Genomic DNA, 11,220 nt, shown 5'->3' with positions numbered 1-11,220 from the left:
CTTTTTCTCTCTTTTTCTCCTAACAGAGGTCACCATTATACCCACATACGACACGGATGTCTTGGGTTATTGGGTGGCCGAAAACGAGGAGCTGCTAGCCAAGCACCGCATCGACCTCTCGCCCTCCGCCTCGCGTTGCACCATCAATCTGCAGGATCATGAGACCTCCTGTTCAGCCTATCGCCTGGAGTTCTAGGCCACGACACCGGGCCTCTTTATAGCCTTCGACGATGCCTGAGGAGGAGGTGAGAGCCAACCGAAAACCGAGAAACCAACACCATGCACCCAACCACGACTAGGAGGAGTAGAGGAGTTAGCCGAGTGAGGAGGAGGAGAGCTCTGCCAGAGACTTGGAGTCCTTGTGGAGCTTTTAAAGTTCAAAGGGGACTCTGAGAGCTCTGGCAGGCAGCAACAGCAATGGAAGGAGGCAGGAGCAGTAGCAAGGAGCAGCATGACAGAGCGGCGAAGGATATAAGCAGATGGACGCAAAGCTGATATATGGCGGAGTCACCGGGGTCACGCAATTGACGCCACTTTGTTAGCCATTAAACGCCGTCAATATATGGAGCTTACGCCGCGCTTAATACCAAAAAAAAAGCTAAGTAATTAATTCATTATTTATTTTTAAGAAATTAATTACAAAAAGAACAACAAAAACAAAAGAGAGAAAAGAAAACAAAAGCACCTTACCGCCAGTCAAGCGCTACCTTTGTCTATTAAACCAAAGATCAAAAATAGCAAAAATATACAAAGCAAAAAGCGAAAACCAAAGAAAAGACACAAAGAGAACAAAGAAGAAGAAGAAGAGTCAGGAAGAAGACAAACAAAGAAAACCAAAGAAAAGACAAGAAAACTAAAGAAAAAGTAAAGAAAAGTAAAGACAAAGTAAAGAAAAGTAAAAAAAACGCAAAGAAAAAATAAAGGAAGAGTAAAGGAAACTAAAGAAACCCAAAGAAAAGTAAATAAAGTAAAGTAAAGTCAACAAAAAAACTCAATATATTATATATATATATTTAAAGAAAACTAAAAGAAAGTCAAAGTAAAAGTATAAACAATTAATATTCATGTTTAAAATGTATTAGTCTTTAAACTTTTACGAGGTATTTTTGAATTTTAAATGCAAAACGAGAAAGAAACATTAACTAAACCAAGTCAAAGAGAAAGGAAGAGAGATAGAGCGAGCGCTATGTAGTTATTTAGGATACACACCGAGCAGAGGCAGGAAGAGATCCCATTAAGGATCGAAACAAAACTTAATCAAACCCCCGCGACAATGATTACGATTTTGAACCCTTGAGCAGAGCCCATAATCCAACCCGATGATTCCCGAATATAAACCAATAACCACAAACCAGTTTCTCCGTTAACCAATTGCCTTACGTTTTTTATTTAGACTTTATTTTTAATCCCTTTCTTATTTTTTTTGTTTTGTTTTTTGTTAAGAGTTTAAGAAAGACTTAAACCAAAGATCCTATATAGAATTCAAGATATGTAACGCTCTGGCCACAAGAATAAAATAATTCAATGAAATTTGAAAAGAGAAATTTGGAGTTAAAAAAATCCTATGGCCGTTACACATCTTGTTGTGTCTATAGTGTCTTTGCTTGAACCCAAAATAAAAAAAGGACAGCTCTATATAGCAAAACGATATACGTACACTTCCAGAATAGGGAGCTGAAGGCTAAGAAAGATGATGGGTAGGGAAAGTAGAGAAGACAAGAAGAGCAGGAAGAACAGGAAGAACAGGAAGAACAGGAAGAGCAGGAAGAGCTCGATGAGCAGGAAGAGTAGAGTAGATCAGAAAGAGTAAACGGAGTAGGAAGAATAGAAAGGGTAAAAGGAGCTGAAAGAGCAAAGAGAGCAGAATGAGCAAAGAGAACAGAAAGAGCAAAAAGAGCAGGAAAAGTAGAATAGAGCAGGAAGAGCAGAAGAAGCAAAAGGAGCAGGGAGAATAGAGAAGAGCAGAAAAAGCTGAAGAAATAGAAAGATCAGGGAAAGCAGAAAGAGCAAGAATGAAACTAGGAGAATGGGACTAGAAGGGGCAATCGATTGCTGTTGCTGATGACGGAAGCTTGGAAAGAGGATGAGTCGTGGAAGGATGATGACAACGACGAAGAGGAAGACAAAGACAAAGACATAGTCAATGCTGATGATACTATATAAGGCTACAGGATACAAGGGGGACTAGAAAGTGGGGGGGCTTGTGATTGGGGGCTTGGGGCTTGGGGTTGGTTTTTTAAGGTTGGTGTTTTTTTGGGCAATGTTGGGAGACAGCTATTTGTGAGACAAAAAAGCAAAAGACGTGAGAGCAGAGAGTCATAACTATAATACGATTAAAATATGAAGAAAGAAGAAGGTACACACAAAGTGAATGTATGAAGGTTATTTTTCTATATTTTTTTTACTTTTTCATAGTCATAGAATAACAAATTTGCAAACAAACAAAAACAAAAACAAACAAACAAACAAAAAACAAACTAAACCGAGAGGCAGCAGACGGAGCAAGTGAGCAGATGAGAAGAACCAGGATATAAACAATTTTAATCACAAAAAATATATTAAAAAAACGGAACAAGCAATTCGAGGCCACTTAAAAGAAAACAGTCCAAAAGTTAAAATAAAAAAGAAAACGAGCCAGTTACAATTATAAAAACAAAACAAAAACAAAAACAAAGACATAAAGAGAAGACTCGGCAGACTTTTTTGTAGGCTATGCGTATATATATTTTTGTGTTGCTTTTTATATACATAAATATCTTGTATTAATTATGATATGTGCAAACAGAGCAGCAACCAATCCAAATTCGGGAGGAGATTAGCGGGCAACTGATAACTGACAACTGACAACAACACTGGCAAACCGTCCAGAGTCTACAAAGCGTTTGATAACCACAACAAAAAAAAACATAAGAAGCTAAGCGAACCAGCGAAATTTAAGCGAAATTATACACAAAACCATCCTGGATCTCCCCCCCAAAAATGATTCCCCGTTCCGTAATTGATACCGATGATCCAAAAAGAAAGATCTTTTGATTACCAAAACAAAAAGCAAAAGCAAAAGCAAACAAAAAGCAGCTAAAAAGCATATTGCAGTCTCCGCTTCGAGGATTTTTAAAAAGTAATAACCAAGAAAGCAAAAAAACAACAAAAGGATTAAGAAAATATAAAAACACACAGAAAAAAGCATACATTTTATTACGTATATTTAATTATTTTTCAAAATTCGTGCGCTAAGCGAGAAACAAAACTAAGAAAAAAGGAAAAGAAAACAAGCGATATATAGTTAAAGAATACTCCACACCCACAAACACACACACTCACACGTGAACTATATACACTATATATCTATATATACATGCATATATATATGTACTTGAGCGTATTGATGTTGCTTAAACATAAAAAAAAAACAAAACAAAAAAGTGCGAAAAATCCGCTAAAAAAAAGAACACTCTTCTCACCGCGAAGAAGATCATTTTTGCCTTTCATGAAACGAATTTCCCCTTAAAAGAAAAACAAAAAGATTATGAAATATGAAACTTGTTAACTTTTGCCCCGTTTTTTGTTTTTTGTTGTTTTTTTTTTTCAATGTAGTTTCGTTGAGAGAGATCCCAAACCGATCGATCAGATCGGTTCAGAGATCCAGATACTAACCACACTCACAAAACACACACACACAAGACATGCATCCATTGCCTTATTATCCAGAGAACAAACGATATCTGCATCCATACCTTATATAACTAGCGTAAGAATCAATGTATCGATATATATCGATCGTATATCGAGCCTGTACGAGCGTTTGTTTGTTGAATTTGCTTTTACTTTTTAGCAGCTTCGATTTAAATCAAATATACATACTATGCGACCGGGCTCGCACACACACACACACACAGCTGAGAGAGAGAGACCAATAATCGATACAAATCGATATATACAATCGACAAACTATACAGTGCAGCTGTGCGTGTATGTGTGTGTGATCCGTGTGCTCTATATAATCATTAGTAACAGCAAAAAAAAGAAAATTAAAACAAAAAAAGTGCATGCAGAGTAAATTGTTACAACAACGCTAACCTTACCGATGGCCGATGGTATGCATAGGATATATCCGTAGCCATATATAGCCTATATACCCAGGAATGAGTCGGCGGAAAGGAGAAGAGGTAGGAGTGGTAGGAGTCGAGGAGTGGGAGGAGTGACAGGAGTGGTAGGAGTGGAGGAGTGGGAGGAGCGAAAGAGCTACCTCCCAGCACAAAAAATGATATCGATAATCGATAAAGGTCAGAGAGAGACACAGAGAAAGACAGAGATACAGAGAGAGAAAGAGAGGTTAGCCGAAGAACGGGCAGGCAAAGAAATCGATATATATATGTATTACATTTTATGAACGTCAAGCTTATCTCAACTATTTCAAAAAACAAAACAAAAACGAAAAAAAAAACTAAGAAAAACCAAAAATCTGAAAATTATAATAAACGTATTTATGTGAAGTCCCCGTCGGTGTCTTGTGATGATTGCCCCTCCAAGAGGTGCCTTTTCTGGGTCCCTACAGGTTCTAGGTTCTAGGTTCCCGGTAACCAGGCGCTAATTTCAGCTTGGACCCACTCCCCACCACCCTTGTTGAGCCACCATGATTGATGGCCGCCGTCTACTGATGGCTTAATGGATATAATGATGGATGAGACGTACTTAGAACCCCGCTGGGCAGCCTGCTGATCCCTGGCTAATCCTTCACTGCATTAAGGAATCTCCAAGCGAGCGGTTGTTACCGGTAAGTTGGTTTCTTTCCAGAGCAAGGTCAACCCACTGGTAGTTTCATTAGCGGAACAAGACCAGAGATAACACTAATCGAATTGATATCGAACCCACAGATACCGCCAGAGAGAGAGAGTGTGCAAAACCATATCCAAACCCTAACCATACGGCATGGACACGCTGAAAGCACTGGAGCCACTGCATCGCGTCTGTCAAGTGTGCAATCTGTGGCACTGGCACCTGGTTTCACCCCCAGACACGCAGGGTTTACACCTCCAACGATCCCGCTGGCTGGAGCTATACGGCTGGAGTGTGCTGGCGGCAGCCACCGGATTCACTGCCTATGGGCTTTTCCAGGAGAGCAGCATCCAGGTGGCAGTGGGCGGCGACGATACAAGCATCACGAGCATTGGACACACCGTGGACTTTATCCAACTGGTGGGCATGCGGGTGGCTCATATGGCCGCTCTGCTGGAGACCCTGTGGCAGCGGCGATTGCAGCGTGACTTTTACGCCGAGCTGGGTGAGATTGATCGCCAGCTGGCCAAGGCCTTGCGAGTGGACATGGCGGGTGGAGTACTAGAGATGCGCCAACAGACGACACGCCGTGCCATGTGGTTCATGTGGGGCTATGCGCTCAGCCAGAGTTTGATTTTGGGAGCCAAGCACTTGGACCCGGAGCACCGGTTCCCCATGTACTGGATCTACTACCTGCTGCCGTTGGTGGTTTGTGGTTTGCGCTACTTTCAGATCTTCACCGCCGTCCAAATTGTGCGTCGCCGTCTGGACATACTCCTGCTAGCCCTGCAGCAGCTGCAGCTGAGCCAGAAATCCGCAGAGGCTACGACAGATCATCCAGAGCCAGAGGAGGATTGCTGTGACCCGGAGCAGGCTGCCGTGGAACGTCTGATGGCCGTGCGAGTGGTCTACCAACGGGTCTGGGCCCTGGTGGCTTTGCTAAACAGATGCTACGGCCTCTCCATGCTGATGCAGGTGGGCAACGATTTCCTGGCCATCACCTCCAATTGCTACTGGATGTTTTTGAACTTTCGCCAGTCGGCTGCCTCGGCCCTGGACATTCTGCAGATCGTGGCCAGCGCCGTGTGGTCGGCACCACATTTGGCCAACGTGCTGGTCCTGTCGCTGCTGTGTGACCGAACAGCTCAGTGTGTAAGTATAGACACGGGATAGCCTTCTCTTACCCTTCTAACCTCATCCTACCCTCCTCTCTTTGCAGGCCACTCGCTTGGCCTTGAGCCTGCACCAGGTGAGCGTGGATCTGCGTAATGATAGCCACAACGCTCTGGTGAGTTTGTTTTTTCATCGAAATGTATAAATTTTATAGCTTTTCCTTTGGCCAGATCACCCAGTTCTCGCTGCAGCTGCTCCATCAGCGACTTCACTTCAGTGCCGCCGGTTTCTTCAACGTCGACTGCACGCTTCTTTACACGGTAAGTGTGTGTGCTCCTTAGGTTCGTTCGGAACGCAGAAAGCTAATCCTATACATACACAAAACTCCTGCAGATTGTGGGCGCCACCACCACGTACCTGATCATCCTCATTCAGTTCCACATGAGCGAGTCCAGCATGGCCAGCGGATCGAAAGGGGAGTAGGAGGGGAGCGGAGAAACCGGTACGTATTTAAGATCAAATATCATACATTTTTGGTGATTAACTGGAGAGGAAAAAACGTTTTTTGGGAAAGTTTTTAGCTAAGTTATAGATTTTTTAAATTTTAATATTTTACCAAAAATAATCAAAAGAAAAATGAGGCACTTGTTCATATATAATAATGCCTTTTTTGCTTAGTTATGGATTTTTTAAGATTTGATTTTTTTTCCAAAAATTATATAAAATTATAGGTAAATATTTGCCTATAAGTCTATGCACTTTTTTTAGAAATAAATAAATAAACAAATTATATAAAATAACAGGTAAACATTTACCTATAATATTATATATATTTTTTATTTATTTCTAATAAACAAAACTTACAAAATTCCTAAAAATAAACCAACAATTCATTTTTAAATTTTTTTATTTTGGGAGGAAATCGTAATTTAAAAAAATCCATAACTAAGCCAAAAATGCTTTAAATTCAATTCGGAAAACGGTTTTGTGTTAGTTTTTATACGTTTAACAAATCTGCATACTCCCTTTTTGTTTTTTAAAAATTCAATTTTTGGCCAATTTTCGAGAATTTTAATGATGTAACTAGACATATACGCCGCCGCGCCACGCCGCCGCCGCCGCCGATTTTTGCCTTATTTGACGCGCCGCCGCCGAATTATGAAAAAAACGGCGCGCCGCGGCGCGCCGCTGGTGCGGCACCGGCGTAGCACCGGCGCGGCCTTCGGTGATATTATTCTTAATATAACTTAAAAACAAAAATAAATAAATCATACAAATGGCCAAATACTCGATATAAATAATCGATTAATCGTTAGGATTGTCTCATCTCCCATCTCCCTATGTCCCATCTCTAGAACAGCTATTTGGTGTGGTTTACTTTCTAAAGCTGTGTTTTTTGTGCGTAAATATGCAAAGTAAGTTTTAAAATACTATTACTAGTGTTAGGAACATATGTATTAATTAAATATTCTCTAAACAAATAGATGGATCAGCCATTGAGTATGTACTCAATTAAACACAACCATTACTCAAATCGAAAGAGCAAAGTGTGGGAGTTTTTCGGCGCATTGCAATTAGAGAACAACTGCATTGAAGTGGACAAGGTGTTCTGCCGATTATGTTTGGATGTTCAGAAAAAAGACGACGAAAGAACAATCTTTTCATGGTAATAATTAAGTTCCTTTTTTTAAGATTCAAGTAAGATTTTGTAAATTGTTTCAGTGCTAAAATTCAGTCGTATTCCACGAACTGTTCCACAGGGAATTTAAGTCGACACCTCAAAAATGAACACAACATTCGAGATATCGACAGTCCGAGTACTTCATTGGCTACACGTGGATCAATATCAAATTTTTTCAAAAAATCGACGCCAATTATATCTCCAAAAGATAGTAAGTGGGCGCTGGGACGAGAGCTAGCTTTGTGGATGGCTAGAGATTTGCTACCATTTCATATAATTTGTCACAGTGGACTTAAAGACTTTTTAAAAAAATATAGAGTTGTGGCAACTGATGCTGACATTCCACACTACAAAACGCTGTCAACAACTGCACTAGACGATGTGTATGAATGCATTTTACGAGCAGTTACACGGATAGTATCTGGACAAAAACATTTTGCCTTAACTTTCGACTTGTGGACAGATAACTATAGAAGAAGAAGTTATATAACGTTCACCTTCCATTTTCTGTCAGCGAATTTTGAGATGAAGCATTTAACGCTGGAAACAAAATATTTGTCAAAATCGCACACGGCAAGTAACATTTTAACAGAGGTGGAAGAAGTTACTCAAATGTATAATTTGCAAATGGGATCTAATTATGTCGTAACCGACCAAGGCAGCAATATCAAAAAAGCTATTAATTTGGGGTGTATAAAAAACCACTTCTGCCTTGGACATGGACTACATAATTTGCTAAATGTTGATGGTTACAATTCAGAGCCGGAAATTAAAAATTTGATTGTGAAGTGCAAAAATATTGTGAGTGCCTTACGATTCAAGACACATGTTTTGAGATGTCAAGCTGACGAACTTCAAAAGGAAGTTTTGTCAAATATCGACAATTTAGAAGAACTGCTGGCATCCGAAGATAATGAATGGGTCGACTACGATGATGATTTTGGCCCGTTAGATGATGTTCCCTTGCAAACTTACAAGAATATTAACAACCCTAATGACTTACAAAGTAGTTTGGTGGACAAGAGAAATGTTTCACTTAAGAACTCGGTCCCAACAAGGTGGCACAGCGTGTTAACAATGTTAGACAGTCTTGGGTGCCAAAGAGCCGCATTAAATAAGTTGCTCACAAGCAGCAATAAGACTCATTTAATATTATTAGAAAATGAAGCACAGCTTTTATATAAATTATGCGACTTCTTAAAAAAATTTAAAGATGCAGTTACCGTTTTGTCTGGAGATTTGTATCCATCAATAAGTCTTGCGTTAGTGATAAGAACTGAAATCGTCTCAATATTGGAAGAACCTGAGAACAATGAGCCGCTTGCTTTGACTCTCATGAAAAGCCATATAAAAAATAGATTTGATTCAAGGTTCCCGATATCGGATATACTAGTCTGCGCATCCCTATTAGATCCGCGATTCAACTCACTTGATTGTGTGTTGGAGTATTGCGAGAAACAAAGTTTAAAAAGAAACGATTTTTTGTTAAAAATGTTTAAAGAGCTGATTGGAGATGTTGAACAAGATAGCGATCAGCAGCAAGAGTCTCATTCTGCAAGCAAAATCTTAAAGCTTGCTCAACGGCATTCGACCAATACCAAAGATAACAATTTGGAAGCTGAATGCCATCTACTCCTAAGCTTATCTTCATGTCAAGACGTATTGACATTTTGGAAGGAAAAGGCACCTGCAATGCCCTTACTTTCGATGCTGGCACAAAAAGTGTTGTGTATTCCTGCAACGAGCACTCCAAGTGAGCGAGTTTTTTCTATTGCTGGTCTTACAATTACGCAGAAACGGTCGCAGCTCAGTCCTCACAACGTAAATAAAGTAATTTTTATACATGACAATTACGACACTTGCAAAGAAAGTTTAACTTAAATTTACAAATTGAAGAGATAAAAATGAACTGAATTGAAAACTGAACATTAATTATGTGAATTATGAATGAAACTTATTCAAGTCAAGGAAAAAGACTGCTATTTTTATGTTTATTTTTATTTGTTACTTAATTTTTATTTATTTTCATTTCATTTACCCAATTAATTTACTCACTTATGTTCATTTTATTGTTATTGTTAATAAAGGCGTTATAAACTGATATAATACAATAATACTAATTTTATTTAATTTGAAAAAAATCTGTACGCCGCCGCCGCCGATTCTTTCTGACTACTACGCCGCCGCCGCCGAGTCATTTTGACCTCTACGCCGCCGCCGAAGTCTTTAACCATCGGCGTAAACCTCTAGATGTAACCCCTTATAAAAAATTGAAAAAATGGCTCGAAAAAAAATTTTGCCCGGACATGTCTTAAAAGATTCGCCTGTTAATGCTGATCAAGAATATATATATTAATGATAATTTTCCAACCAGAATTTATTTATTTATTTTTTTTTTATATTTTTTATATATTATTTTCTCCTGTGTTTATTTACCCATTTCTTTATTTATTTATTATTTTATTTATTCATTTATTTATTTATTTACTTTCTTAATTAATGTATTTATTTTATTTCAAAATTTAATTGCAGCAAGCCAGCCTGCAGTGGCTCCTCCGAGGGATCCTCGCCAGCCGCCGGCTCCAGCCTGCTGCCAGCAGTAGCTCCTCCGAGGGATCCTCGCCAGCCGCCGCCTGCTGCCAGCAGGCGCTTCTCCGAGGGATCCTCGCCAGCCGCCGGCTCCAGCCTGCTGCCAGCAGGCGCTTCTCCGAGGGATCCTCGCCAGCCGCCGGCTCCAGCCTGCTGCCAGCAGGCGCTTCTCCGAGGGATCCTCGCCAGCCGCCGGCTCCAGCCTGCTACCAGCAGGCACTTCTCCGAGGGATCCTCGCCAGCCGCCGGCTCCAGCCTGCTGCCAGCAGGCGCTTCTCCGAGGGATCCTCGCAAGCCGCCGTCTCCAGCCTGCTGCCAGCAGGCGCTTCTCAGAGGGATCCTCGCCAGCCGCCGGCTCCAGCCTGCTCGCCAGCCGCCGGCTCCAGCCTGCTGCCAGCAGGCGCTTCTCCGAGGGATCCTCGCCAGCCGCCGGCTCCAGCCTGCTGCCAGCAGGCGCTTCTCCGAGGGATCCTCGCCAGCCGCCGGCTCCAGCCTGCTGCCAGCAGGCGCTTCTCAGAGGGACCCTCGCCAGCCGCCAGCTCCAGCCTGCGGAGGAGCTGGGCGGCTAGTGCGGCGGAGCAGGGCTGCTGCAGGAGCAGGAGCAGGGCTGCAGGAGCAGGAGCAGGGCTGCTGCAGGAGCAGGAGCAGGGCTGCTGCAGGAGCAGGAGCAGGCTTGCTGCAGGAGCAGGAGCAGGGCTGCTGCAGGAGCAGGAGCAGGGCTGCTGCAGGAGCTGGAGCAGGGCAGCGGCGGCGGAGCAGGGATGCTGCAGGAGCAGGAACAGGGCTGCTGCAGGAGCTGGAGCAGGGCTGCTGCAGGAGCTGGAGCAGGGCTGCTGCAGGAGCAGGAGCAGGGCTGCTGCAGGAGCAGGGCTGCTGCAAGAGCAGGAGCAGGGCTGCTGCAGGAGCAGGAGCAGGGCTGCTGCAGGAGCTGGAGCAGGGCTGCTGCAGGAGCTGGAGCAGGGCAGCGGCGGCGGAGCAGGGATGCTGCAGGAGCAGGAGCAGGTAGGCGGCGGCGGCGGTGGAGCAGGGCGGCTGCGGCGGCTACGGCTACGGCTGCGCCG

General features: G+C 42.4%; 2 protein-coding genes and 1 long non-coding RNA gene across 8 annotated transcripts in view; all 3 read left to right on the top strand.

Annotated features, from left to right (window-relative positions):
- The window catches only part of futsch, a 70,068-nt gene extending 69,347 nt beyond the window's left edge, over positions 1-721 (top strand). For all 5 annotated transcript variants that reach the window (XM_070288672.1, XM_070288671.1, XM_070288674.1 and 2 more), the window contains one exon: positions 27-721. In XM_070288672.1, the coding sequence (XP_070144773.1) occupies positions 27-196 (170 nt within the window). In that variant the 3' untranslated portion in view covers positions 197-721. The remainder of the gene's footprint in view (positions 1-26) is intronic.
- A 131-nt stretch (positions 722-852) lies between these two features.
- Gr2a (Gustatory receptor 2a) lies at positions 853-10,240 on the top strand. 2 transcript variants are annotated; one of them, XM_070288675.1, is made up of 7 exons: positions 853-4,774; positions 4,875-5,751; positions 5,815-5,928; positions 5,996-6,064; positions 6,120-6,209; positions 6,283-6,391; positions 10,103-10,240. In XM_070288675.1, exons 2-6 carry the CDS (start codon positions 4,930-4,932, stop codon positions 6,370-6,372), a joined length of 1,185 nt encoding a protein of 394 aa, XP_070144776.1. In that variant the 5' UTR covers positions 853-4,774; positions 4,875-4,929; the 3' UTR covers positions 6,373-6,391; positions 10,103-10,240. The 2 variants fall into 2 exon arrangements, with proteins under 2 accessions (XP_070144776.1, XP_017024188.1); XM_017168699.3 differs by having other exon boundaries at positions 4,875-5,928.
- On the top strand, positions 6,963-9,780 carry LOC138929247 (uncharacterized). The gene is made up of 3 exons (XR_011445656.1): positions 6,963-7,304; positions 7,374-7,555; positions 7,612-9,780. It is a non-coding gene; the product is annotated as an uncharacterized lncRNA (long non-coding RNA).
- Positions 10,241-11,220: the final 980 nt, after the last annotated feature.

Source organism: Drosophila kikkawai, chromosome X (assembly GCF_030179895.1).
Source record: "Drosophila kikkawai strain 14028-0561.14 chromosome X, DkikHiC1v2, whole genome shotgun sequence".
Classification (NCBI taxonomy): Eukaryota; Metazoa; Arthropoda; class Insecta; order Diptera; family Drosophilidae; genus Drosophila; species Drosophila kikkawai.
This window is presented reverse-complemented; position numbering and strand designations above follow the sequence as displayed.